Here is a 25,452-nt window from a genome sequence, read left to right as displayed (position 1 = left end):
TGTGAGGCAAATTGTGATTTGTGATATTGGGCTTTATAAATAAAATTGATTGATTGAATTGATACATAAAAGTAGCTCCACCTCGACTTGCTACATCCGTAATACCTTTTTCCCCACTGGGTGATCAGTAAATTATATCTTATCTTTAAACACTGCTTAGATATTCAGTAAAAGTCTAATCATGCAACATGAAAGAGTACTTTTACTTTTGATATTTAAGGATATTTTGCTTATAATACTTGTGTACTTTTGCTTAGGAAGGGGTTGAAAACAGGACTTGAACTTGTAACCAGGGGTGTGAATAGAGACGGTGCAGGCAGGGCAGTTGCACAGGGGCCCATGGGGTGGGGGGCCCATATAGACTCACATTAAATTAAAAATGGTGCCATGTGCTTTATGTGCCTTTGAAAAGGCAAACCCATCTCCATCATGGTTTTCTTATATACATATATATATATATATATATATATATATATATATATATATATATATATATAAAATATATGCTTATTCTACATGAACTATAAATAAGGTAGAAAAAATTATTCAATTAAATGAGTAATCCTTATTTTCTTTGGTATTTTTGTCCTATACATATATGTGATGATGATTTCTGGGTGATATATATGTTAGTGTTATGTAATGTCAAATCCAATAAGATTATACGGTAGCCAGTTTAGGAGCAATAGCAAGTAACTAGTGTTCCTCAGGGCCGGTCATGATAGTGTGCACCGTTGTAACTACCTTACGCCACTGCTTGTAATGAAGCTTTGGGGGGGGGGGTTAGTTTGGGTTTACTGCTGTGTGAATAAAGTAATAGTTTCAGCAAGTTATATTTTATAGAAGTTACCAGCTGTAGCTTTAAGGTAATGGTACTTTTACTTTCATAACCAATATGCGTTCTTCTTCTACCACTGCTCAACTCTACTCCTTTTTATTATACCATACAAAGGTGGAAGAAGTCCTCAGATCTTTAACTTAAGTGAAAGTAGCAATACAACAGTGTAAAAACACTCTGTCTTAAATTCAAAATCTTACTTAGGTAAAACTACAAAAGTATTAACATCCACTTACACACTCATTATGCTAATTTTAGAATGACACACATTGCATTACTGGTTTATAATCGATGCATTTATGTGTACATTACTTTAATGTTGCTGTTGGTTAAGGTGTTCCTAATTTTACTTGCTTATACTACTGTGTCCACCTGTCAGAGGCTCTGTCGCGATTTGACTTTTATCTAGTTTTTAATCCAGTTATAGGCTACATCCCTGGATATACTTTTAATTCAGGGTTGTTTTGAGTCATATCTTTTTAACTGGATAGAGGTTTTAGTCATCGGACACGGATTTTATCTTGTTTTAAGATTATCCTTCGTCAGTGCACTCAACGAAGAGCGGAAGCACAGGCCTGGACCTCACAAGACCTGCTTTTATTGCTATTTATTTTACCGGTCACGGGATTACTTTTATTGTTTTAAGTTTTCCTTTTAGCGATCGCGTAATTTTATAAGTTGGCTGCTTTGTGGACTGTTCCCTGCTATAATGGCTGTGTGTGTGAACTGCAATCATGATTACTCACGGCTAAAAGAGGACATCAAGCGGCTAAAGAGTGTAATCCGAAAAAAGGACCGGATGCTCAATGGTTTCATCGCTGTGGCTGCCACCCAGTCGAAACACATCTCCTATCTCCGGTCCTCCAGCCATCTCGCCCCGTTACAGGTGGCCTCGGACTCCGCAGCTACGCTCCCCTGGCTGCCGTCGCTGTATGCTGACATCGCACTGACTGGCCCGAGGGACGCTGCAGCTGAGTTGATCGGCTCCTCCGCTGGACAGCTGGTTGCAGGAGCACCGGATACCACCACCACCACTGCCGCAGGGGACGGAGAGGCGCTGCCGGAGTTACCACCTGATCCGGTGGTTGGTACTGGAACTGGGCTCCTCCCGGTCCATACCTCCACCCCAAAGCCGTCCGGGTCATCCTGGACAGAGGTGCGCCGTGGCTGAAAGGGCGATCCGGCTGCGGGGAGAGTTCCACCTGTTGAGCTCTCCAACCTCTTCACCATCCGGATGGACGAGGCCCCGGTTCACCCCGGCGAGAGAAGCAGACAAAGCCGAAACCTTTGCTGCGCCCACCCTCTATCATGACCTGAGAGCAAGAAAGTTCAATGAAACTAATGAATGAATCTGGACCTCGACAAATGAAAGTAGTTTCTTAGCCGTCCATTAATTACAGGAGATAAATAAACTGCTGAGGTCCTACCTTAGCACTGGTTATGGTACCAAATGGTGCAAACTCCTTTCGCAGGCGTTCATCGTCAATTCCGTCATCAAGGTTCTTCACGTATAAGTTGACACCCTGGAAATACAACAAAAGTAGTTTTTGAAAACACTACATATTAGGCAGGAATAATCCAATGATGATGGACTGGAAAATGTTTACTTTATGTATTTGTCTGTAACACATATTTATCTCCAGGATCCACAGTGAGAATTGTGGGGCCCATGAACTACAGAGTCACTGTTGCAGCCATTTTGGCCAGTGCAACCTACTAAAGAGGGAGCACTGAATTTGACAAAGCTGCAGTCTTTCCATATACATGACTAGACGGTAGGACAGAAGGGAAAGTTTGGAGGCGGCCGTTGAACCATGAGAAAATATTGTGAACGATTACTTTTCGTGAATTTGAAAGAGGATATGGACCTAGTAGCGAGTCATGCGGTCTTGTTTCATTTGCTCAAATTTACGCTTCAGCTCCGTCTGTCGCTCCACCTTCTTCTGGGCGCGGCCGACATAGATGAGCTTGCCGTTGAACTCCTTCCCATTCATCTCGTCCACTGCCTGTAGCAAACAAGAAACTTAGTCAAAACAGGGGCAGGAGACAGTGGACATTTCCAGGTGGTTGGTACAACTCTTACCTTCTGGGCGTCCTCGTGCCTCTCAAAGCTGACAAACCCGAAGCCTCGAGACTTTCCGGTGTCATCTGTCATGACACGGATGCTCATGGCGTTTCCTGGACAACAGAGAGATTACCTTTAGAGACTACATTTTACCCCATAATGTTTAACTAAAGAGGATTAAACACTGAATATGTATGTCTCTCTGACTGACCGTATTTACTGAAGACTTCCCTCAGCTTCTCATCATCCATGTCTTCACCAAAGTTTTTAACGTAGACATTTGTGAACTCCTTAGCTCGGGCACCCAGCTCAGCCTCGCGCTCTTTGCGAGATTTGAAGCGACCCACAAATCTGTGTTGAAACGGACATTTTGTAAAAAAATTGATACACATTAACTACATTACTTATAAGAATAATAAAACATTCTGCTCATCACAACTGTCGAGCCAATTTTGTATGTTCAGTAAACTGTATGAGCCTATTCTAAGTGTTATTACACACTGTGGTATTATGCGAGGTACGCACATAATAGGGCTTGTCTTCATTTGCTACAAATCTATTTATTCAGTCATCTTTGCAAAGCAAAACCGATTGAATCTGTTAAAAGTGCTCAAGCATCACTTTGCAACCCTCCATCACACCAAGTGCAGTATTAATTGACAAAAAAGGAGTATTTTTTCCCCATTTCACACATTAGTATGCACCAAAGTTTAACTAGTTAAAACATTCACTTACACTTTTCGGTCATTGAGCAGCATGCCATTCATTTTCTCAATGGCTCGTTCGGCTGCCTCCTGAGTCTCAAAATGCACAAAGCCGTAGCCTTTAGAGCCATTCTCGTCACAAACCACCTTAGAGAAAGAAAACACATGCTGCTTTTAAGCCACACACACACATGCAGCATATTAAACCTGTACTGTGTTGCATCACACCTGAAACATTAGTCTCCTCTCTGAAACAGACTTTCTATTGTGACGTTCCTTGTATAGGGAATAAATCTAGAATTTCCTCAACTCTGACTGTTAACCCTCTCTGCTTGCCGCTTTTGCTATACTGTTCCCAATATGGCGGCTGGGTCACATAGTTCTCATTTTACAGCTTTACACTACACTAAAATATGTTTCTGCAAACATTTGAGGCGAGACATAGGCGATGCAGTAACAGAACGCTACCTTCTTTGACAGTGTGACCACAGTTCAGTTAGTGATTGACACCTACTTTAGAGACTCCTCTGCGCATATTGGTTATTTTCCATTTGCCATAGTGGATTCTAGCAAATGCCATTGGAGGCAAAGAAGGAGAAGGAGGGAGAATTTTTGAACAGACTATGTCTAATATAATAGTCTGTGGATGCAGTGACAATTTCAGCCGATATGACAATAATTTATGTTCATTAAAGTTACTAACTGTCGCTTTGAGGCTACAGGGCAACAGACACAAACTGTCGGGGAGCAGGTATTTCACATCTCTGTAGTGCAAACAACTCTAGGACATTTACAAACCACACACATGCAAATGACACCTAAACTCACAATGCTGTACCATAACAATGACGGTTGACCATCCCCCCCAGTTTCACGTTAGATACAAGAAGGGGAGTCGGCCACTAGTCTTTTACCTTGCATGACAGGATGTTGCCAAAAGCAGAGAAGGTGTCGTATAGAGCCTTGTTGTCGATGGACTTGTCCAGATTCTTGATGAAGATGTTTCCCACACCACTCTTTCTCAGTGAGGGATCACGCTGTGACCACATAATGCGCACAGGCCGCCCCTTGATCACGTCAAAGTTCATTGTGTCCAGCGCACGCTCGGCTGAGGGGAGGAACACAGGAGCAGGGGTTAGATCAGTTAATATAAGCATTTAGTATTATCATCCAGTAAGTGCTGGATTTGACAGTCTAGAGGGGGGTTCTAGTCCTTCACATATAATGATTCAAAATTTTACCCAAGCTATTTCTAAAGAAAAAGATGGCCAATAGTTTTAGCACCGTGCTGTCATGGTGGTAAAACATTTGCATCTGTAGAAAGTGTCACCTTCCTTTGAGTCCTTTGCTCCAGGGCAGCTTGATAGTGGGTGTTGCTGCATTCATCTGGCCTAATTCCCTTGGTCTGAAAGTTCAAACGGGGCCTTTCTCAAGTAGTAAGCACAACTGCATTAGCAATCTCTCTGGCAGCTTGCCAACTCAGACATGTATACATTTTAAAAAGTTTACTTAATCTCAGTAACACAAAAATAACGGCAGTTTGGTCACTACAGATTCATCTGATTATTATATCCTTACACTATTACTTATTTTTAGTTGTCAGTTTTATATACAAATGTCCAAAGAGTTCACCACAGTTCCTCAGAGCCTTAGTTGACAGATTCATATTCTTTGTCTTGTTTCAGAAAACCACAAATTATTCAGCTCACTGTCATAAAAGATTAGAACAACCAGCAAATAGTCACATTTGGTGATTTTTTTGGGTCTTCTTCACTTGAAAAATGTGACTTAATCATTAATCTCAGTGTCATCAGTCAGCCCATAAACTAATTGACTAATTGTTACAGCTCTAATAATAATCTACGATGCCCTCTGTCACTGGACCATTTTAATTACCAGCACCACTGTTAATGAGTATAAATCAAATACAATTTAAAGAAACAACGGATGATAAACAGTTCACAAAAACCACTATTAGGCGGGGTCAGCCAATACCTGACGTCATAGAAACTGTCCGAATTTTGCTATTGCCCTCATACTATCAAAACTATCTCTGTATTATCTCTCATCTTATGAAGCCACCATTGTTTTATGGTTTACTGTGTGTAGAGGATTTTGCACCAATGTTACGGAGTATATTTATCAGAAAAGAGGACATCCCTATGTAGTTACTTTTCCAGTGGAAAAAAAGGACCATATCCCATAATATACTCACTACCAGGCTAGAAAATGACATGCACCATGACAGATGATTTGATCTGCAGGCCCCATCCTTTATACTTGCCATATTATCTAGCTATTATCTCAGTAAAAACTCAGAAACACACCCAAGAAAATCAGAAGGCAAAGGCAGACTTATGTTCTTATCAATGAAATGCAGAAAATGTTTTGTGCAGGGTCAGTATTTGGCTACTTGAGCATGCAGGGGTGACATATTCTAACACTTTTTTTATGGAATTGACCTAATTTTTTTCCTTTAAAAGACACAGATGAATGTTCATGTAGCATGGCTGACTGGCAAGCATTCTGGGGAGGTTTAATTAGATGGTCGTCTCAGCACTTTGGGCTGAACAGTTGGGGTGTTGCCCTGACAGGACAGAGATAAAGAAGCACTGAGTATTCAGCTGGCAGCTAACAGTCCATTGCTACATGACTGGGGTGGGCAGGGCAGGGCAGGGCAGGGCGGACGTGGTGCTTTTCTGCTACGCCACTGCTGGGAGGTTCAACTGAGGAGAGACCCTACCGACAACATGTCGGCCGCAGTCACGTGTAGTGGAAAGACGCTAGCTTTCACTTGTCAGCGCCTGTCATTCTTACACAAACGTTTATTTTACACATTTTAATCGGTATTTTAATAAATTACCTACCGTCTGCTGGCTGTTGGAAGTTGACATAGGCGTATCCGAGGGAACGCCGGGTGATCATGTCCCTACAGACCCGGATCGACAGGATAGCTCCGGCTGGGCTGAATTTCTCGTAAAGCATGGCCTCGGTCACATCTTGATGCAGATCCCCGACGTACAGGGAGGCCATGGGGTAACTGGGAGCACTGGGGTTCATCGTCGTTGTCCACGGAAGCTAGCAAAGTACTCGGACGAAGCCTGATTTTAACGAAAAAAGTTTTCGGCGACAGTACAAACGCTTGGTTCTCTCACGGTCGCTAACGTCACGTCAGTTCGGGGCAGAATGCTGATGGTAAACGTTAACAACCGTTGGCTTGTCAGTTGAAGGGTTTTTAAGTAAAAAATTATAAGATGAGCAAGTTAAAATGGCACACTGTCGACTTGTACTGTTATTAAAACTGTCATTCAAATTTGACACGACGATAAAAGCAAATAAACGTTACTTAGCTTCGCTTCTGGACCAGTAACACGTCGACTGGGGGAAAAAAATTTGTCGTTCGTCTTTAACGTTAGGCAGCCCTTTCTTATACGTTACCGTCCAGTCCTCGAGTGTCTACTCCAGCTTCACCGTTGTTACAAAAAGAAAAAAACGATTTTTGTGTTATTTTTTTATGTTTTGAATTTTTTTTGTATTTTTATTTTTTTATAGAATGTGTGCCGAGCGAGCTCAGGGCACACGCGCACTCACACAGCACTGGCAGCCGGGGTTGAGGGGGAGGAAACGGTTGGAAAGTTGTGTATATATAGTGGTGGGCGCGTCATCGAAACGGACCAATCATCTTCCAGTATAGTTGAAAAAAAGTCAACAAAGGGGCGTTGACCACAACTGTACGCATGATGATGAAATCATGTAAAAACGTCTTGTCAGAGCCTATTGACTTATTGTGTTGGCCACAATAGTCAATTGTTTAGTGGTGCTGTATGGGGACGACGTGAATTCGTCCGCAGTGGTTAGGATCTACATGCTGCCCATATTCACACAACCACCCCTGCTGCTAAAGTGCCAGTACAGCACTGGGAAAGTCATGGGGCTGGTCATGCCTGTGGTATGGCATTTTATTGCAACACAATGCCTGACATTCCTCATTTGATACGAGTGTAAGGACATTTAGCAAATGTGATATGTAGGAATGAATCACATACAAACCCTTCACACTTACCCTTCTTACAAAAGTGAGGGGTTCAGCCTTTATGCAGCATATGCTGTGGTGTAACTCTTGTGGGCCTTATCAGCTGCTATCAGAATGACAAGGAAAGACAGAGCCACATCACTCACTTCACTAGAGTTGTCTTTAAATGCCATTGATCAGAGCTAAATTGCTCACTGAGACAAAGACTGACCCCTTGATATTGTATGATGTGATAGGCTTACAATGGCTTATAAATAGATTAACGGCAGCGTGCTTGTGATCTGCATGGCTGTAAAGAGGCGTGGATTAGTGTGACATAAAAGTGGCTTTTATTTTGACCAAATTCAAGACTTTTAGACCATAAATGTACACAGAAAAAGCACACCTTGGTGTACAGACATAAACCGGAATGCAAGAAACTTGTTTGATGCTCAAAATCTTCTGGCTGAGGACTGTATGTGTCCCCCCACTCCCCAATATTAAAACAAAACCTACACCCTTATTTAGTCAGATTTGTCCCAGTAGAGCTGGATGAAACCTTTCTAGGTTTATCTAGAGATAGTTTTTTTTTTTTTAAAAAGGTTTTGGTCAGGCAAGCTTCGAGTAAACAAGTGACAATTTTTCTGAGTATCATAGTACATCTACATGCAACACAACATGGCCTCTGAAGCAGCTGCAGAGGGCAGTGTTGTCAGTGAAAAGCATAAAAGCCCCCCTCTACCTAAAATCAAACTAGACCTCTGCAGCCTCTTCCAATGTGCTTTACCTGAGATTTTTAAATTTTGCACCTTAAACTATGATTTTTCACCAGAGCTATGACAGGTAATGAAATAAGCTATAGCATTTCATCATCTCACTGGTCTTTCTCCAGCAAAGTGTCACCTCATCAGCTGCAAGAGTAAATTTGTATTTAAGCCCGTAACGTTGTTAAGAATGATGTGACATATTTGCCCTCAGTCAGAGCTGTAATCACATTGTAATTTACCCTCAAATTGTGGGCTAACATTAAGTTTTCACTTCAGGAGAGATTAACAAGTCATGAGGGTGCAAACGGTCTTTTTGCTTCCAAATAAAAATACATCAAACTTTATGTTCATTTGTTAGAGATCAAATTCATGGGTGTGTGCTTGAGGACATCCTATAGCTGCAATTTCCCCAAATGGATGGTTACCCCTTTTCCACCAACGTGGAACAGGTTTAATTCTGGTTCCCGCACCAAATTTTGAACCATTCAGAGCATTGAGAACAAAAACAAATTGGTTCGGAACCTTTGTTTGTTCCCAGTTGGACCTAAAAAAAATTAGGTTTTCTGTGACGACATTAGTGTGTGTGTTATTCTACAGGTAGTAAAGAGAGGATGAAGAGGGAACAACAAAGAAGTTGAATGAGAAATGATTGGGATAAAAAAAAAAGTGTGCACCGTGCAGCGGTCTTCTTAATTGTCTTTTGGATAAAAGCAAAGGTGTAATAACAGAACAAAAGTTCACAGGTAATCAGTGTGAGCCACCATCTTGCTACTGCTACTTTCATTGTGTATTATGCAACGCCCTCCATTGCTGACACATTCTTAATTATAATCAGTCCACTCAACACAGGTGGAAACACGGGCTGGTTTGCTAGCTAGCACAAAGAGTCCTGAACAGAACTGATTCAAGTACCAGAGCTAATTTGGTGGAGAATAGGTAGGAGAGGTTGTCTCAATGTAAGCAGCTGGTGTGGTAAATAGTGGAAAACACAGCTCCTCATATGCATATATGTCATGTAAAGAGAGGAAACAAACACATTGAGCACAGCACACTTGATTTTAATGTTTTAATTCCACTTACATGAAAGCACATAACCAAATAACGTACTCAGAGTGTAACTTGCAAATTTTGAATCCTGCCTCCCATCTTTTTAAAACCAAGATAACTGTAATTAGAAGAAACTGGCACTACTTTGTGACTACTAAATGGTCAGAATGCAGCTTTCTACCAAGTTACTTTAATAATCAGTTTATGTTTTGCATTGTTTTAGTTTGTCTTTTCATGACGTACTTTCAAGGAAGGTAAATGTTACTGTAAACCACCCTGGTTCAAGCTAAAGCCTAAGCAAAAATTGCCAGTTTCAAAGCACAGCTAACCCCCACACCATACTACTGAGAACCACATACATTCCAGGAGTCAAACCAAGAGTCAAAGGGAATAAAATACACAGAAAGGAAATACAAAACACCTGGATAGAAAAGGAGTAGAAAGCCACATAATAGCACATGGCAAAAGTATCCTCTGCACTGGTGGAAAGATAAAATATCAAAAGTTACAGTATCGAGCCATTTTGTCAAGTTGTTCACTTTGTCTTAGGCTGACTATACCTTGTCATGTGTTGTGGAAAATTGCAGGAAAATTATAGCTTACGCATTTCACTGAGAGTGAAAAGATGTCAGTAAAATGGAATGTAATCCTCTCAACAAAATGATCAACCAAAGTTTTAACTACAGTTTTCCCAAGTGGTCATTCACACAGAAAAACCTTTCCTATACCCGAATGCACATAGAACCCACTGAGCCGTGACACATGTACCATCCATAAAAACACTACCTGCTACACTGGACACTGACAGGGCGGGATGGATACAAGCAATATGGTAACAGATCTTTACCAAGGCAAATTCTGCCATCAATATGATTACTATTGTCAGATGAGACTTAAAATTTAGTGAAGTCAGACCACTGTGACCATTTTTTTTTTTAAACATGTTTACGTGCTTCCAAGGATTTTGTAGATCCAAATGTCCCAAAGATCATAAATGTTGAGTTCAAGTAAAAACATAGAAATTACAGTTAGAGGTTTTTTTGTTTGTGTTTTCCTGCAACAGCAGCAGTTTGCTACAGTGAATAAGGTTAAAGAGCATGGGGCTGATTTGGATCTAAGGGAGGATTTCATCTGGACTGAACCACGGACAGAAAAACAAAATAAACATCCACTGTTTGACACAATGAGTAATGTTCAAAAAGAAAACAAAATAACAGATCTATTCCATTCTTTTCTCTGTGGAGGTGCTCATACAATTAACACACACTTCAATGTATCTGCACACACATACTGTACTGTACACATTGTGAGTGGAGTGTAAACATACATATCCGTGCATGTATGTGCATACACAACCACACAGACAACTTAGGCTGGTGAGAGGTAAAAAAATGTGTGTTTTTCTTGTTTATTTTCTCTGAAGTTCAGTTCTGAGCGACCTGCTGGTTCTCCGTCTCCTCTCCCTCGCCCTCGCCCTCGCCCTCGCCTTCACCCTGGGTGTCTGACATCCACAGCTGCAACAGAGCAAAGGATACTAGGATTAGTGCATGCTAAGGCCCCGATCAGACAGAGCGCATTTGAGAACCACTGCACTGGCCTTTTTGTAGAAGCCTGCCCCTATCAGACTGAGCGCTTTCTTGACCTGCGTCATTCTTTAAAAACTGTTACTGCTAAGCCACCACCGAATCATGTCCTTTGCTTAATTGCTATTTTGCTGTGAAGCAAACTCACAGATAACTTAAAATCTGCATAAAAAATGGACAGGCAGAGGGCACTACAAGAGGCTTTCCAATTAAATGGTGGTGAAATTTTAATATTTTGTGTTGTAAATGTCTTTACTATAACTTCCTGTTAGCTTTGCTGACAGACAGCCGGCTAGTCGCATTAACATGCAGAGACACAGTGCTCACTGCCCAACCTACTGGTCTCATATTAGCTACCCCTAGCCTTAGCTGCTCTGCACTGTGCATCACCTGGGTCAAGTGGGAGCCAGCTAACAGCATGACTCTATCGGCGATTACTGCTTCTAACACTGTCCCAGTGGCGGTGCAGCTTTGCTGCGGAAAGATGGTGGCCACCCTCTAGTCTCCCCCAGGAGGCCCCAGTGAGCAGATGGCTTCATTTTGAGCTGCAACACCCCTTTAGCATCTCTGTTAGCCCCACTTGCTGTGCTGACACTGCTAACAGCATTAAGAAAGGTAAGAGCAGCAATGCTAAAGGGAGTTTACAGCTCGGAACTGAGCCTCTGTACCCGAAGTACAGAGATAAGGGCCAGCAGATAGTTTAAGTGTAAGACACAGCTGACATGCAGAGAGATGAGGATGAGACACTCACTGTCAGATTGTCACGGAGCAGCTGCATGATCAAGGTGCTGTCTTTGTAGGAGTCACTGTTGAGAGTATCCAGCTGGGCAATGGCATCATCAAAGGCCTGGAGGACACACAGAATACCATCAGTGCTTCCAAAAACAGTGTGCAGGCTTCAAAGGAGATTATAAACTCACCAACATGAGATGGATTTAAATAAATACTGGTCAGACAAAAAAAGACATGATTTGAATTAGAAAAATGACAGACAACAGCAATTAATGGTTTAAGATAAAAGGGTATATGCGTTAAAAATTCCATGGTGAAAGTAACAAGACCATAACAATCACAGAATATAGCATTAGTCAAATGAAGCAGATCACATAATGTCTGATGTTCCAATCTTTGGGGATAACCTTGCAGTTGATGCTATGACCTTTACTGAGTGTGTGTTTAAAAGTTTATCTTCATCAGGCATAAGCCTGGAGGGGATCATGCATTCTGCCGTATGTGAGATTGCGTGTGCATTTATCTGTCTGTCTGCAGCAAACTACTGGACCAATCAGCCTCACATTTTGTGTGAGTATTTATGATTGTATGCTCAAGGATCTTACATGGTTGTGGTGATTCACAACTGTCCAGAAAAACTGTTTTATACTGTCATTGACTGCTGACGCCTCACTCCTGTTGACTGACCAGTAGGGGCCAAAGGTTTACCAGAATTAAACTCGCAAACAAAAAGCCTTATTGTCCATTGCAGGTCATGCTTTGGCTTTTCATCATGGTTCAAAAACTGACAACCACAGAAAAGTTTGGTCTCATTTTGAAATACAGCATCTGTTATGCAGCACAGAGGATCTATACAATCAGCAACGTTTTAAGGAGGGCACCTAAGATTAGTATCACCACTTCAGATTCTGACCAAATTTCTCACCCTCTGTTCCTGAGATATTATGTTAAATAATGGCCACAAAAGTTTTTTGCAGAGCATTATGATGTCACAGTGGAGTTGACCTTTGACCTTTTGGATACAACATGTCATCACTTCAATTTTTCCTGTTAGGCATTTGTGTGAGATTTTGTCCTAATGAATGCATAATGAATGTTTTGTGAGGTCACAGTGACCTTGACCTTCGACCACCAAATTACAATTGGATCATTATTGAGTCTAAGTAGATGTTTGTGCCAAATTTAAAGAAATTTCCTGAAGCTGTTCACAAGAATGCCACAGACAATGATTTTGACTCTTGACCATCAAATTCTATTCAGTTCATCCTTGAGTGGACATTTGTGCCAAATTTGAAGAATTTCAAGTTCTTCTTAAGATATCATGTACACAAGAATGGGACTGACAGACGGACAACCCAAAAACATAATGCCTCAGCCACGGCTATCACTGGCGCAGAGGCATAAAAAAAGAAAACAGCGTTGTTCATGTTGATGTTCAAGCTCATTTTCATTAAATCAAATCAGGTACCACCATCACCCAAGTGTACTTGCAGCATGTTTATCAAGTGCAAAATACTAAGAAGTCAGCAACTTCCTGGTCACACAAATCTTCCTTCTCATCTCTGTAGAGCTGCACATGCTCAGTACTGGTTGAGCGGCCAGGACGAATCAGACACGGACCTGATAACATCTATCAATAGATATCCACATACATAAACATAATAAAAAGCTAAGTCATCATCAGACAATAGCAAATAGGTTACAAGATTGCATTTTGACCAAAGTATGACAAAGATAAAACGTCTGCTTTGAAAAGGGCCCGTAGCATTCCTCTTGTATCCAGCCACTGCCCGGATGGGTACCGTGACAGGGAGAGTCTCCGTATATAAACCAGGATAAACACCTCCACTTTCAAGTAAACTTATCTCTTACAAACCAACATTAACCCCATACAATACCTTTCGGGACAATCCATCCTTTAGAGGACAGAACAAATAGAAATAGAATTAAAGAGATACAAAAATACAACACTAATGTGAACAGAGAACGGTTCTTACATTCTTGGCCAGTTTGCAGGCTTCACTAGGTGAGTTGACGATCTCATAGAAGAAGACAGAGAAGTTAAGAGCGAGGCCTAGGCGGATGGGATGTGTAGGCTCCATGTCTGCGTAGCTGATATCCAAGGCTTGCTGGTAGGCTTCTTTTGAATTTGTGATGGTATCTGCACATATGAAGATAGACCACTCAGGAAGCAGATTTTTTTCAAATGGGGAAAAACAAGATATCGTGATCACGGAGCACATACCACTGTGCACCATCTGTGTATGCGTGGTGGTGCATGTTCCTGCTTCTCAGACTTCTTTTTGATAATCACAACAACCTTTGCCAATATTTACACATATCAAGTATTCAAAAACTGAACTTTAACAGCCTGCATACAGTATAACTCCCATAAACATGACAGGCAAGCCCTGCTTGTGGTTCAACTGTCAAGTAGGGCTGCTGATTGTTTTTTCAACTAATCATTTGGTTAACAAAATGTAATTTAAAAAAAAGAAAAAAGCCCATCATAATTTCCCTAAACTCACCATTACAATTTTGTTTTGTCCAAGCAACAGTTTAAAACCCAGTCACATTCAGTTTAAGACAAAGAAAAGCATCCTCCCTCGTTAGAAGCTGGAACCATGAATGAACTATCTTTACTGTTAAAAAAAAATCCTCAGAGTTACTGATTAATGTTCTGTCGATCAAGTGATTGTTTTAGCCCTACTGTCTACTACAGTAGTTCACACCAGTTGCTTGCCAAGACACATTTTGGGCTTTGGCCAGCATTTTACAGTTAAAAAAGTTATTTCAGCAGCATGAACCACACAGCAAAGACCTACTGTTACAGCAATAATTTAGAATTAAAGGTTCAGTGTGTAGGATTTAAGGGGACATATTGCACTAAACAACACTGGTTCTAGATAGAGCCATCTGCATTGTCGTGTCGGCCATCATAGTTTGCAGCTCCTCCGCAACGAGAGCATTGGAAAAACAGATTTCTTTTTCTACATGAAGCTGCTTTATTTAGTGTTTTTACCAGTTAAGATTCCTGAGTCTGTTTGTTTTGGAGAGAAAGACTTGTGCGGATAGTTCAGCTTCTGGTAAAACCCCCCCGAATGTCTCGATCTTACCAGAGAAATAAAGGTGAGCACACATTAGCAGGTGCTAGGCTAGCAGTCCACCTGCAATATACCCAACAGCATAGGTCAAACACTAATGTGTAACGTAAAACTGCTTAATTCAGTGTTTTTAGTGCACTCTAACCTGGTGAAGTTTCAGCTGGTTGCAATCTGTGACCCTACCCATCCTAAATCCCCCCCAAATCTTACACACTGTTCTTTTAATGGGAAAAAACAGGACTCAGTTAAGATGACAAAAAAATCTCCTCAAAATCAAAGAACTATCAGGTGTTATAAGTGCATTTTTAGGGTAAAGCCTTTAAGACAACAGCCATATTGGAACACTACGGGTCACAAACTGCCCAAGAAAAGGTGATAAACCACCTTCGGGGGCTGATTTTCCAGTGAGATGAAAACGATTGCACTAATTTCAATGCAACTGCAAATATACCACTGAAAGACACAGTATGACCCGCAACACAACCTGAAATTGAGAAAGAAGAAGAAGAAGAAGAAAGAAAAAAAAACGCATACAAAGAAACTCTAAATATGCCTCCCAGCAACCAGCAGCAGCCAACACCCTGGCACTGCTCCTGTTGCCATGACAACCCAGCAGCAACCCTTGCCTGCATTTCGGCTGATGGTTGTAGGTCAAGGACAGGGAGGGAGTCAGTATCCTGGCTACAAACAACACCTGAGGCAAGCCAGGTCACCTCATTTTAAAAGAGGATTTTTATGGACTATTAATCAGCACATATGCACCAGATGTGCAGCAGCCTATTGCCGTTGAAACAAAGGGCTGGATCACACAGCACTGTGTGATTTTGGCGGAGAATGGCATGATTTTTTTTAAAGTGTTTGAAGTGTCTTGTGTATTGCTCATGAACCTTCAGCAATAATCTCTCTGTGTCATGTGATTTCCTCACATGATTGCCCCGAGGGATGGATGGAGAAACTAATAGCCATGTATGATGACAAAAACAAAACTCCAAAATGACTTCAACTGTTACAGGACACAATGTCTGCTTTACTTACCGTCCTTTTTATTTCCAGTGGCCACCTCAGCCAGGTAGCGGTAGTAGTCTCCCTTCATCTTCAGGTAGAAGACTTTGCTGTCAGCAGGCTCAGCCTTGGCGATGAGATGATTGTCAAGCAGCTCCTGCAAGTGAAGGCATGCAACATTAGTGTTGAAAAGTGTGGAACTCACCACACAACTGTACTGGCAGTAACAAGTCAGTTCAGGAGTTAACTTAATGTTGACAACAGTATTTGAAGAGGCGTGTTTGAGTGTGCAACTGGAACCTTTTGACACAACAGTCAGCATATTTGCTTTAAAAGGACATCCTTGTTGCAGACCGCTTATTTCCTGCCTTCCTTCAACACTGTCAGTCAAGTCTTTCATCGCATTTTTCTGAGACATGTTTGCTATTATCACCTCATATATGTTGCATCTTTAAAAGGTAAAGATTTTAAGATTTAAAATATAGATTTATGGACACATATTGATTATACAGGGTTCCCACATTGTTTCATAAACAAAAATCCCAAACTTTCCACTGACTTTTCAAGGAAACTTTTCTCTGCAGGCGTACCTCCACTTCAAAAAGAGAAGTGTGTTTTTTTTTTCTTTTACTTTCTTTCAGTTTCTCTTTTTTTCCTTTTTCTTCTTCTGTCTCCAAGTTTGCACATGGCCCTATATTCTCATGCCCTTATATGGAGATTCACAGGGCGTTTACCTGTGCTAATTAGGATCAACTGGCACACCCCGTCAGCTTTTGAAGACAGTGGGATTCATCACGATAAGAACACAGGTGCGAACAACTCTCCCGTTTAAGAACATGTCAAATCTGATGTACACTTTCTTAAGACCGAATTCAAGAAAAAACATTGGAAGTTATTGGTGAACGAGGCCCATTGGTCTGTGTGTGCCACACAAATGGAACGTAGAGCTTGTTTGCAATCGCGTGACTATTATGACACGCAAAATTGATAAATCCATATACTGCGTTGATTGGAAATCGACACGACTACAAAAAAAGGTTTGGATGAACCTGCAGACAGCACGTATTGTCAGAATATTAAAACTCATGTTGGATGTGATCCATGCAAAACGAATTAAAGTTATTTTTCCCACAACTTGACCGATTTGCCCTGTGTGGACACGATCGTCATCACAAATTACCTCGTCCTCCAGACTTTTTAACATTACTAATGTTACACAGTAAGCTGATGAAACCATACAAGAGTCTACTGGACTATAACTATTTTGTTTGCGGTAGGATCCACGACTCAAACGACTACTGTCTTCATTTTGGCCGGGTGAGTAAATGTTGGAGTTTAGCTATCTTTCATATTTCCACTCTGTAAATGGATGCACAGCTGTCAGGCTAATGTTACTAGTCAAAGTTAGCTAACTTTAGCTACTTTTTTCTGCTGTCTAGGTCACCTGTTCCCTGGTGAAACACTGTGGAAAATCTGGGCCTTGGCTAAACATACGGAGAAGCTGTCACAGGTTGTTAACAGGTTAAGGTTAACAGTTGACATAAGTCGACTCTGTTCCTCCAGGCTGAAGATGGAGGTTTTTGATACACATCTGCTGCTGTTTCTCTGAGTATTTTTTTCTTACTTTATGTTCCACTATTTTGTGGACTTAAATTGGCCCTTGTTTTTCCCGATTTGATCGACTGGATTGAAACAGCTGTAATCTCTGCCAATCAGACATTTGTGCAGTGCTGGTAGTCTTTGCCTCTAGCTGCTTGCCCCCCATGGGGTAAACGTAATGAAAACTCTGCTCCTGCTGCTAAAACATGCAGGAGTCCCTCTTTAAACTGGTGCGTCCATTTTTGTGTGTCACTTCGACAGCAACCCAAAAGGCAACATAGCACACTGGGTATATTAACTAGGAAGCAAAGAATGAAGCACTATGTTAAGTTGGCCAAGATCGACCGAAACCTGAAAATGAATATTTGACTATGCCCGGTCCAGCCCTTTCCATCGGGCTCGGGTTAGTTATCCACAGTCTAGCTCTGTGGCTCACTACACATGCATGCTAGCATTTAGTTTGCTTGGTCTTCACATAAGGCTGAAGCACAGGCTCTGGGAAGGCTTTAAAAATACAAAATCTTTATAGTTTGAAAATTTCCGAATGCTTACAGTGCAAAGAGTAATAATGCACCTTGTTTGCAGTTTGGGCAGTTTTCTTTCAATTGCTTTATAGAATTTTATAATGTCAATCTGTAGGGGAAAATGCTTTATGGGCCACTGGGGATGTTAGTTGCAGTATCATGATTAGCAACCGAGTCAAATTGGCTGCAAGGCTGACTGGCTGCAACAAATCCAGCTCTCTTATTAAGTCCATGCCCCAGCCAGCCCAAAAGCACTACAGTCACGGACTGAACGCAGGTTGCTGCAGTCGTGGCTGAGCACTGTTCTTTTGTGCCACAAGGCATAGAAAACAAAATAAACTGATATACACAGCTGTCATTGTGGTTTTCACTGTTGATTTCCAAATGGCAACATTTGACATTTTAATAACTTAGGAGTACTTCCTTTGAATACTTGTTTCTCACATTCTGTCCGTTCCTCAGGAAGAGATTATTTCACTTGTAATGCTTTGTGGTCTCACTAAAAACAGCCATCTCCTGAACGCCTCCAAATTTTTTCTTTGTCTTAACATCCATCTACAGATCTTGATCTTATTTCCCCTCCATCCACCCTCTTCACCCCTCTCCATTCGACATTTTCAGACCAGGAGTTTTTTCATAGCTCTAAGAACTCCCCTTTTGTTGTGTTAGCACCACGGGAACTAGGAACTTCGTAGTCGTTCTGAGGTCGTTTTTTTAGCTCCAATTTCAGAGTAGGTAATCTCGCAGCACAAGAGGAACCGTGAGTCACAGAAGTGTGCGCTGACTGGTCGCACAGGGACAAGACAGCACCAGCAACTGTCATTTAAAAAAAAAAAAGCCATTAGCCATTAGGCATGTAACAATATCGAATTTCGCGGTGTCGCGATAAAATAAATTCTCAATACGGTCGTGGGAATGCCACAGTAGTTATATAGCTGCGTTCTCCTACAGAGCCAGTAATATGACTGTGCGACTACATTCCCCATAATCCTTTGCATGCAACTGCGCGCACAGGTGAGAGCAGACTCCTGCAGCTCAGCCTCTCAGCCTCCGACTCTGCCCGTGCGTGACCAGAGGAAACGAGACAAGTGAACAGAAATGCTAGAATGGCGAACAAAGTAAGGAGATTGAGTGTTCTTCTCTGTGGATTTTCTCCGCGACCATTCGTCATAGTGAGAAGCCATATATGGAGCATATCACGTGAATCAGCGAAACCGTAGCTTTCCGACAAGGCCAAGCACTTGTCGGTAGTCCAATGTTTTCACAGCGAAAAAAAAAGATAAAGTTACACTAAAATTATGTATAACAAAGCTTTCATACAGCTTTGCACACACATTACTCTTGGATGGATTACTCGCGAATGCAGGCTCGCACAGAAATGCCACACATATCACATGAAAGCGCAGGAGCAGAGCTTTCCTCTCCTCATCTCCTGTTCTGAGTGTTAGGGTCTCCTTGATGTCAACATTGTCAACCTGGCGTGAACAAACTGAGTGAATGTGTGTTTTTGAGTTTTTCTATGACTTCCAGGGAAATGGCTGGGCTTTATTTATTTTGGTTTTCTTTTACACACATCTCTACCCACCTCTCTCTCTCTCTCTCTCTCTCTCTCTGTATCTGTGAGTGAGGGATTGTGTGTTTTTGAGTTTACATTATTTCTATTTGATGAAAGCACATGTTCAGCTGTCTTGATTTGTTTGATACTTTATGATACGCTTCCAAGTTAAAAATAACATGCTGTACAGTGTACATGCAATATTTTTGAATAAAATAACTATTTTTAACAATAAATTGTCTCTTTTTTCCCCTTGTATAAATATCGTGATGTATATCGTATCGTGGACTCTTTATCGTGATAATATTGTATCATGAGTTTCTGGTATCATTACATCCCTATTAGCCATGTAAACAATACAAAACACAAACAACTGATTGTAACGAAAAAAATGGAAGAAAACATGGACAAATGGACCAACAGTGAAGTCCAGGCTTTACTGAACATCTATTTGACAGTGGTGATACAACATGATTTTGACTTGTCAAAGCCAAAGTCATGTTGTTACTTTGTTGTCACTTCAGCATTCCTATTGACGGTGCAAATGCAAACAGTAAAAAGCCCTTAAAAAGGTCTGTAGTTCTCAGGGGGAGCTTCCTAGTGGGCAGTTCAAGGGAGTTGCAGAACTGTTTGGTCTGAAAACACCTATTGTCTCTGCTTCTTACCAGTACTTCGTTGCAGATGTCATTCAGCTCCACCTCGATCTTCTGTCTGTAATCCTTGGCCAGTGCCTTCTTCCCACATTCCTCAGACTCAGACTTCTCAATGCTGGACATCACCCTCCAGGAGGACCTCCTAGCTCCCACCACATTCTTGTAGGCAACAGAGAGCAGGTTGCGCTCCTCAGTGTTGAGAACTGGGGAGTCCAATGTGAAAGTGTTCATGGCTGCCGCCATGTCTTCATAGCGCTCAGCCTGCTCAGCCAGTTTGGCTTTCTGTACCTGATCCACCTTGTTTGCCATGGCTCCTGCGTGGGCCGAGGAAGGAAGGACAGACGAGAGGGGGTCAGAAAGGACAAAACAAAGGGGACAGGAGACAGATTAGGAAGACAGAGAAGAGAGTGTTCGGGGAGGGCAGGGACAAGAGAGGAGCAACATGGTGGGGAAGGGGGAGGGATATGATCAGTTAACTTACAGGAGGGAGGGCTACAGTGCATGTTAACACATTGTGTGTCCTGCAAAACCTGATTTCTCTGAAAAACCTGGCTCTTGGTATGCATGTTGTAAACGTACATTCAAAGATGCGTAAAAATAGCAAGCAGTCAATAGGGAATAAACACTTTTGCTACTCCCTGGAACAGTTGGAGAAAAATTTAACAAAAAAAAAAAAATCCTATCTGTGTTTCAGTCTCTCACAATGCTTGGAGTTTTTTATCCAATAGTTTGTCTTGAGTGTGTGCACACCAAAGTAGTTTTTGGATTTCAACCAGCTTGGCTCATCTGCACTCAAGCTGGCACAGACTTGTTTTATACTGGTGACTAAAATGACTTGGCATCTAAGTCATTGTTATATGAAAAGGGAGAGCAGTTTTGTGTACAAAGATTTTACATCAGCAAGACTTGAAGATAGAAATGTGCAAAATAGCACTATGAATCAAACACTTCCATCAAAGTGGGGTTGTAGCAGGGCCCATGTTGAAAATAGAAAGTTCCATTAGTGAATGATCCTTTTCATGATCCCATAATTTTAGTTGTTGTTTTTTAAATAAAAGCCACTTTTCAATGTCATTAATCTGTAAGTGTTTTCAAGATTGATTATTTGGGATGTGAAATGTTAAATGTAAAATACTAAATAATAAAAATCACAATTTCCCACAGCCCAAGATCAAGATGTTGTGTGAAGTCATCAAGTAACCTGCAGAATATTTGTCAATGAATCGTTTTGTCTGCTACTAACTATCAGTTTCCTACAGCACAAACTGATGTCTTTGCATTTTCATTTAAACTCACTGTCCAAAACCCCAACATATTTTGTTACCAATCATGCATGACATAGAAAAGCAGGAAATGCTCACATTACTGTGAAATCGTCAGCATTTTTGCCTATTAACAGCTTGTGAAAATACTAGCAGACACATATTCTGTCAATTACTCAATTTGACAAATAATTTCAGATGTATGTTACATAATTTAAAAACGAGGCTCTATCTGTGGTTTAACGCAAGGCAGAAAGTATAATATAATTTTAGCCTTTAGAATAACGCAGGTGAGGTTGTGCTGTACAGTTACCAATCAAATTTGGTTAAGGGTTAGTTTTGTTCTGATCAGAAGACACCCACTTCAGCTATTTCTTTCATAAGAAAGCTGCTTCCTAGCTATAATTTCCTTGCTTCATCTCAGGAGAACTGGAAGACTGCTGCAGTGCATTAACAATATATTAATTTGCAGGTTATTGCTTATCAGCTGTCTTAAAAAAACCAAATGCTACACCTATGAGACCACCTTTAAAAAAAATCTCAAGATCCTTGAGTCACATTCGCCAGCATGCAGACACCTGCACCCTTCACACACACACACACACACACACACACACACACACACACACACCTGCCCACCGAGCTCGTACTGTGTGCGGCAAGGACACAAACCGCAAAAAACAGCCTTCTTATATGATTTGGCTTCAGTGTTTTTAGTGTGCAATGTGCAAAATGCTCAACAACGCTGCAGGTGGACAGATAAGACCCAAAAATGGTGTCACCGTCTGAGTTTAACTGGAATGAAAGGAGCATAGCTTAGTTCAGTCCATAGTGAACGCCCTTTTTCGCTTCCCGGAAAACGACCCACCACTGTCGGTTTTGAGAGCATTAAGTGTTAATTTTAGGTCGCTACATGTACAAAAGCTTAAGTGGTACACCCAGAAGCTGCCTCCTGGACACAGCGTGTAAAAGAAATAGACGGGTTAAAGTGCAGTAACGATTCCCATTCAGTCAGCGCAGAACAATGACTGAGCAGCGGCGCATCACTGGTTTCCTCTTACCGCCCCAGCAGCAACGATTCACGCAGGATTAAAAGAGTCCCCGAGCCACGCGAAGCAAATGCCACGATTCCCCGTCGAAAGTACCACCGTTCACGAGGAGCAAATGCATGTGAACTAACCTGTGAGTGTCGTTAGACGATGTTGTTCCTGATTCCTGGCCGCACAGCTGATGATCTCTCCCGCTCATCCACGGGGTTTCCCTCCAATCAAAGACACGGCAGCAGGGTCTCACCGGGACGGATGACGTCAGACTCGAGTTGCTAGGGCAACCGAATTTAGAGGCAAAATTTTTAAAGCCATGGAAACTCAGTCAGCGGACAACTTTTCTGTCTTTTTTCCTCCCTAAATGTTTCCTTAACATATATTAACAGCAACTAAATGTTATTTTAATCATCAAATGACGGAAACTATGCAGTTATAGCACACTATGTGTGTCCGTCTTCATTTGGTTCAATAACCCTTTTTATTCTCTGCTTCTGAAAGCATATAACCAAATCTACTAAATTTGGTGTTACCAAATACGTTACAGTGACTTTATATGACGCATGACTGTGAAAAAAAGACATATTTCATGAGCGTTTGTCCAATAACGCCCGCAAAGGTTCATGGGAGATGTAGTTTCTTTGTCTATCTTAGCTGTGACTGGAAGGTGTTCAACTTTTACTGCTTATATAGTAATAGATAACGATGTGTCTTAAAATTAGGACGGAAAACAGCATCCTGTTTCAGTGTTTAAAAGAATAATGAAAGAAATCCTTTATTTAACAAATATTAAAGGGGGACTACGTCCATTTTTAAAATTCATTCATGTTATTACAACGGTCTACCAGAGTTCATGAATACTAGTAAACATAAACAACTATCTTCCAAATCCAAAAGCTAGAGTGCTAAAACTCAAATGTGTGATGTCATAGGGTATAAAGGTGGGAGCTGCTCCATAATGAATTGTGAAAAATGTTACAGGGTGTGTTTGTAAATCCAATCTGACGCTGTACACCAAAATGAGAGTGTGGAGCGATCTATTTCTATATGAATAATGAATGGTTAAGTTCATCACACATTCACCCCACTTGTCTCCCCAGACAGAGTGCCCAGAATGTGCCCAGTACATTATAACAGCGCTCCGACCTTCCACATGGTCCAGTTTGTGCTGCGGTGCAAGTATTTCCAAACATATCCATAGATGATAGTGAGAGCATCCAGGGGAATGAGTGTATGGGTACATTTTCTGTCTCAGAGCTGAGAGCATTACAATAGTATAAAGCTCATTTGGGCATTACAAATGCTCCCATTTATGGCCTATGGAGCAGCTCCAGACTTAGCTTATAGCTCATGTTCACAAGTATTGGCTGAACGTTCCTATAGGCCATTAAAATAACATATTGGAATTCTTAATTTAGGTGGTGTTCCCCAATCTAACCCAGAGGTGGAGCGTGACTGGCCTAAAGTGATCTTTTCCACTCTTATTTTATCTACAGTACAAGTGTCCTAAAAGCTTTGAATGATACCTTCACCCAAGCAAATATACACGGTTGCTTAACCAGGCTTTACAGTGAATCTGTATGGTATCTGCGTAGGCTGAAGTACATCTGCTTGCCCAACTTGCATGACAGGCAGTTTCGTGTCCCCCTCAGCAGTCGAGTCACCATACCTGTTTAACAAGTTGCACTAGTTTTACAAACAGCCACTTATCTGTCCCTCTTGTATCAGCAGAGATCCTGTCCCTCAACCTGTCTTGCAACATAAATAGTTCCATTTTTATTATGACATTAAATAAATAACAGAGACCCTGGAAGCTCCACATAATGTCTACCTCAACAACAGCATCACCAAAATCTTAAGATATTCCAGCAATAAGATGCTGTAGAAAAATAATCAGCTTTTCTATCGTTAGGGTGGGGGTTTGAGTTGTAAAGCAGGACAGTATGTTGCAAAAGACTTCTGTATTGTTGATTATTTGGGCCAAATTAACCCTGTATGTTTTAAGTCACTGTCACATAACGCCAGAAACCACAGTGTTCCTTCAGTACCAGTGCAGTGAGAGTGGTGTCTGGTTTGCAGTTGTTTTTGTCTCTGAGATATGTGCCCGGAAATAGATGATCTATAGCCGGTGGGAATCTAATTAATTTCTTCACCTAATTAAGCCAACTAATTCATTTTGTGCAAGTGCCCCTCTTTTTCCCGTCAGCCTGTGTGTGCTTGAATCCAAACAGGCCAAAACGCAAAAAGGAAATCCAGCAAGGTGTGTGTGTTTGTATGAATGAACACGTGTTGTTTTTTAATTCACAATATTACAGATGGAAGAGGAGGAGGTGGACTGTGTGTGTGGAGACAGGGAAACAATGTGAGCTGTGACTCACTTAGCTGAGGCGCTAAAACCATTCAAAGAACAGGCAGCATAGCACTGGCTTCATTTTTCTGTTCTTCTGAGTACTCAGAGTAAAAGGGGAAACAAGAGTTTTTTCTCAGGCTCATGATAAAGAGGTCATTCAGAGACACTGTGAGTACAAGGCAACCTTATTAACACCACTAAATGCAGTGTTGTGGTTATGTCTTTGTCTGTACGGACGGGACAACACGTCTTTTCAGCCACTGAGTCTGAGCTGAACTGATGCATCCGTCACAGCTGGAAAAAAAGCAACGACAGGAAATGAATGCTTCTTGTGACCAAATATAGACAAAGACATTATTTTCAGCTGGTCGACTGAGTTATGGGTTCAGACAGGACTCACTGTTTTTGTTAATTAGACAGACGCAGTGCTGCAGTTTGACTCATTTCCTGTTGTCAGCAGTTTGGCTGACGCAAGGCTTTTATGACAGTCGCTATCAGGGTCTATATCACACCACTGATATATTTGTTTCATTACAATTTGAATGTCCGTTTCAGATATGGCACCATTTTTCTTACCGTTTGCGGCAGTGTCATGTTTTCCTCGTGTAACCC

The 25,452-nt window shown here is 41.4% G+C and overlaps 3 protein-coding genes and 1 non-coding gene across 5 annotated transcripts in view; all 4 read right to left on the bottom strand.

Annotated features, from left to right (window-relative positions):
* Positions 1 to 1,718, bottom strand: part of lix1l (limb and CNS expressed 1 like) — a 20,025-nt gene extending 18,307 nt beyond the window's left edge. The window contains exon 1 of the mRNA XM_050035028.1: positions 1,585 to 1,718. Coding sequence (XP_049890985.1) covers positions 1,585 to 1,684 — 100 coding nt within the window. The 5' untranslated portion in view covers positions 1,685 to 1,718. The remainder of the gene's footprint in view (positions 1 to 1,584) is intronic.
* LOC126384238 (uncharacterized) overlaps positions 1 to 7,244 on the bottom strand; it is a 32,455-nt gene extending 25,211 nt beyond the window's left edge. The window contains 8 exon segments of the mRNA XM_050035199.1: positions 1,715 to 2,005; positions 2,266 to 2,361; positions 2,707 to 2,844; positions 2,922 to 3,016; positions 3,115 to 3,254; positions 3,639 to 3,754; positions 4,522 to 4,715; positions 6,475 to 7,244. Coding sequence (XP_049891156.1) covers positions 1,715 to 2,005; positions 2,266 to 2,361; positions 2,707 to 2,844; positions 2,922 to 3,016; positions 3,115 to 3,254; positions 3,639 to 3,754; positions 4,522 to 4,715; positions 6,475 to 6,667 — 1,263 coding nt within the window. The 5' untranslated portion in view covers positions 6,668 to 7,244.
* LOC126384567 (small nucleolar RNA SNORA5) lies at positions 2,453 to 2,588 on the bottom strand. The gene has a single exon (XR_007569312.1). It is a non-coding gene; the product is annotated as a small nucleolar RNA SNORA5 (small nucleolar RNA).
* Positions 7,245 to 9,428: 2,184 nt separating the features above from the next.
* Positions 9,429 to 22,756, bottom strand: LOC126384116 (14-3-3 protein beta/alpha-1-like). 2 transcript variants are annotated; one of them, XM_050035029.1, is made up of 6 exons: positions 22,628 to 22,756; positions 20,198 to 20,499; positions 15,888 to 16,011; positions 13,746 to 13,909; positions 11,768 to 11,863; positions 9,429 to 10,947 (listed from the first exon to the last, which is right to left on the bottom strand). In XM_050035029.1, exons 2-6 carry the CDS (start codon positions 20,492 to 20,494, stop codon positions 10,858 to 10,860), a joined length of 771 nt encoding a protein of 256 aa, XP_049890986.1. In that variant the 5' UTR covers positions 20,495 to 20,499; positions 22,628 to 22,756; the 3' UTR covers positions 9,429 to 10,857. The 2 variants fall into 2 exon arrangements, with proteins under 2 accessions (XP_049890986.1, XP_049890987.1); XM_050035030.1 differs by having other exon boundaries at positions 22,509 to 22,645.
* Positions 22,757 to 25,452: the final 2,696 nt, after the last annotated feature.

Source organism: Epinephelus moara, chromosome 22, assembly GCF_006386435.1.
Source record: "Epinephelus moara isolate mb chromosome 22, YSFRI_EMoa_1.0, whole genome shotgun sequence".
NCBI lineage: Eukaryota > Metazoa > Chordata > Actinopteri > Perciformes > Serranidae > Epinephelus > Epinephelus moara.
This window is presented reverse-complemented; position numbering and strand designations above follow the sequence as displayed.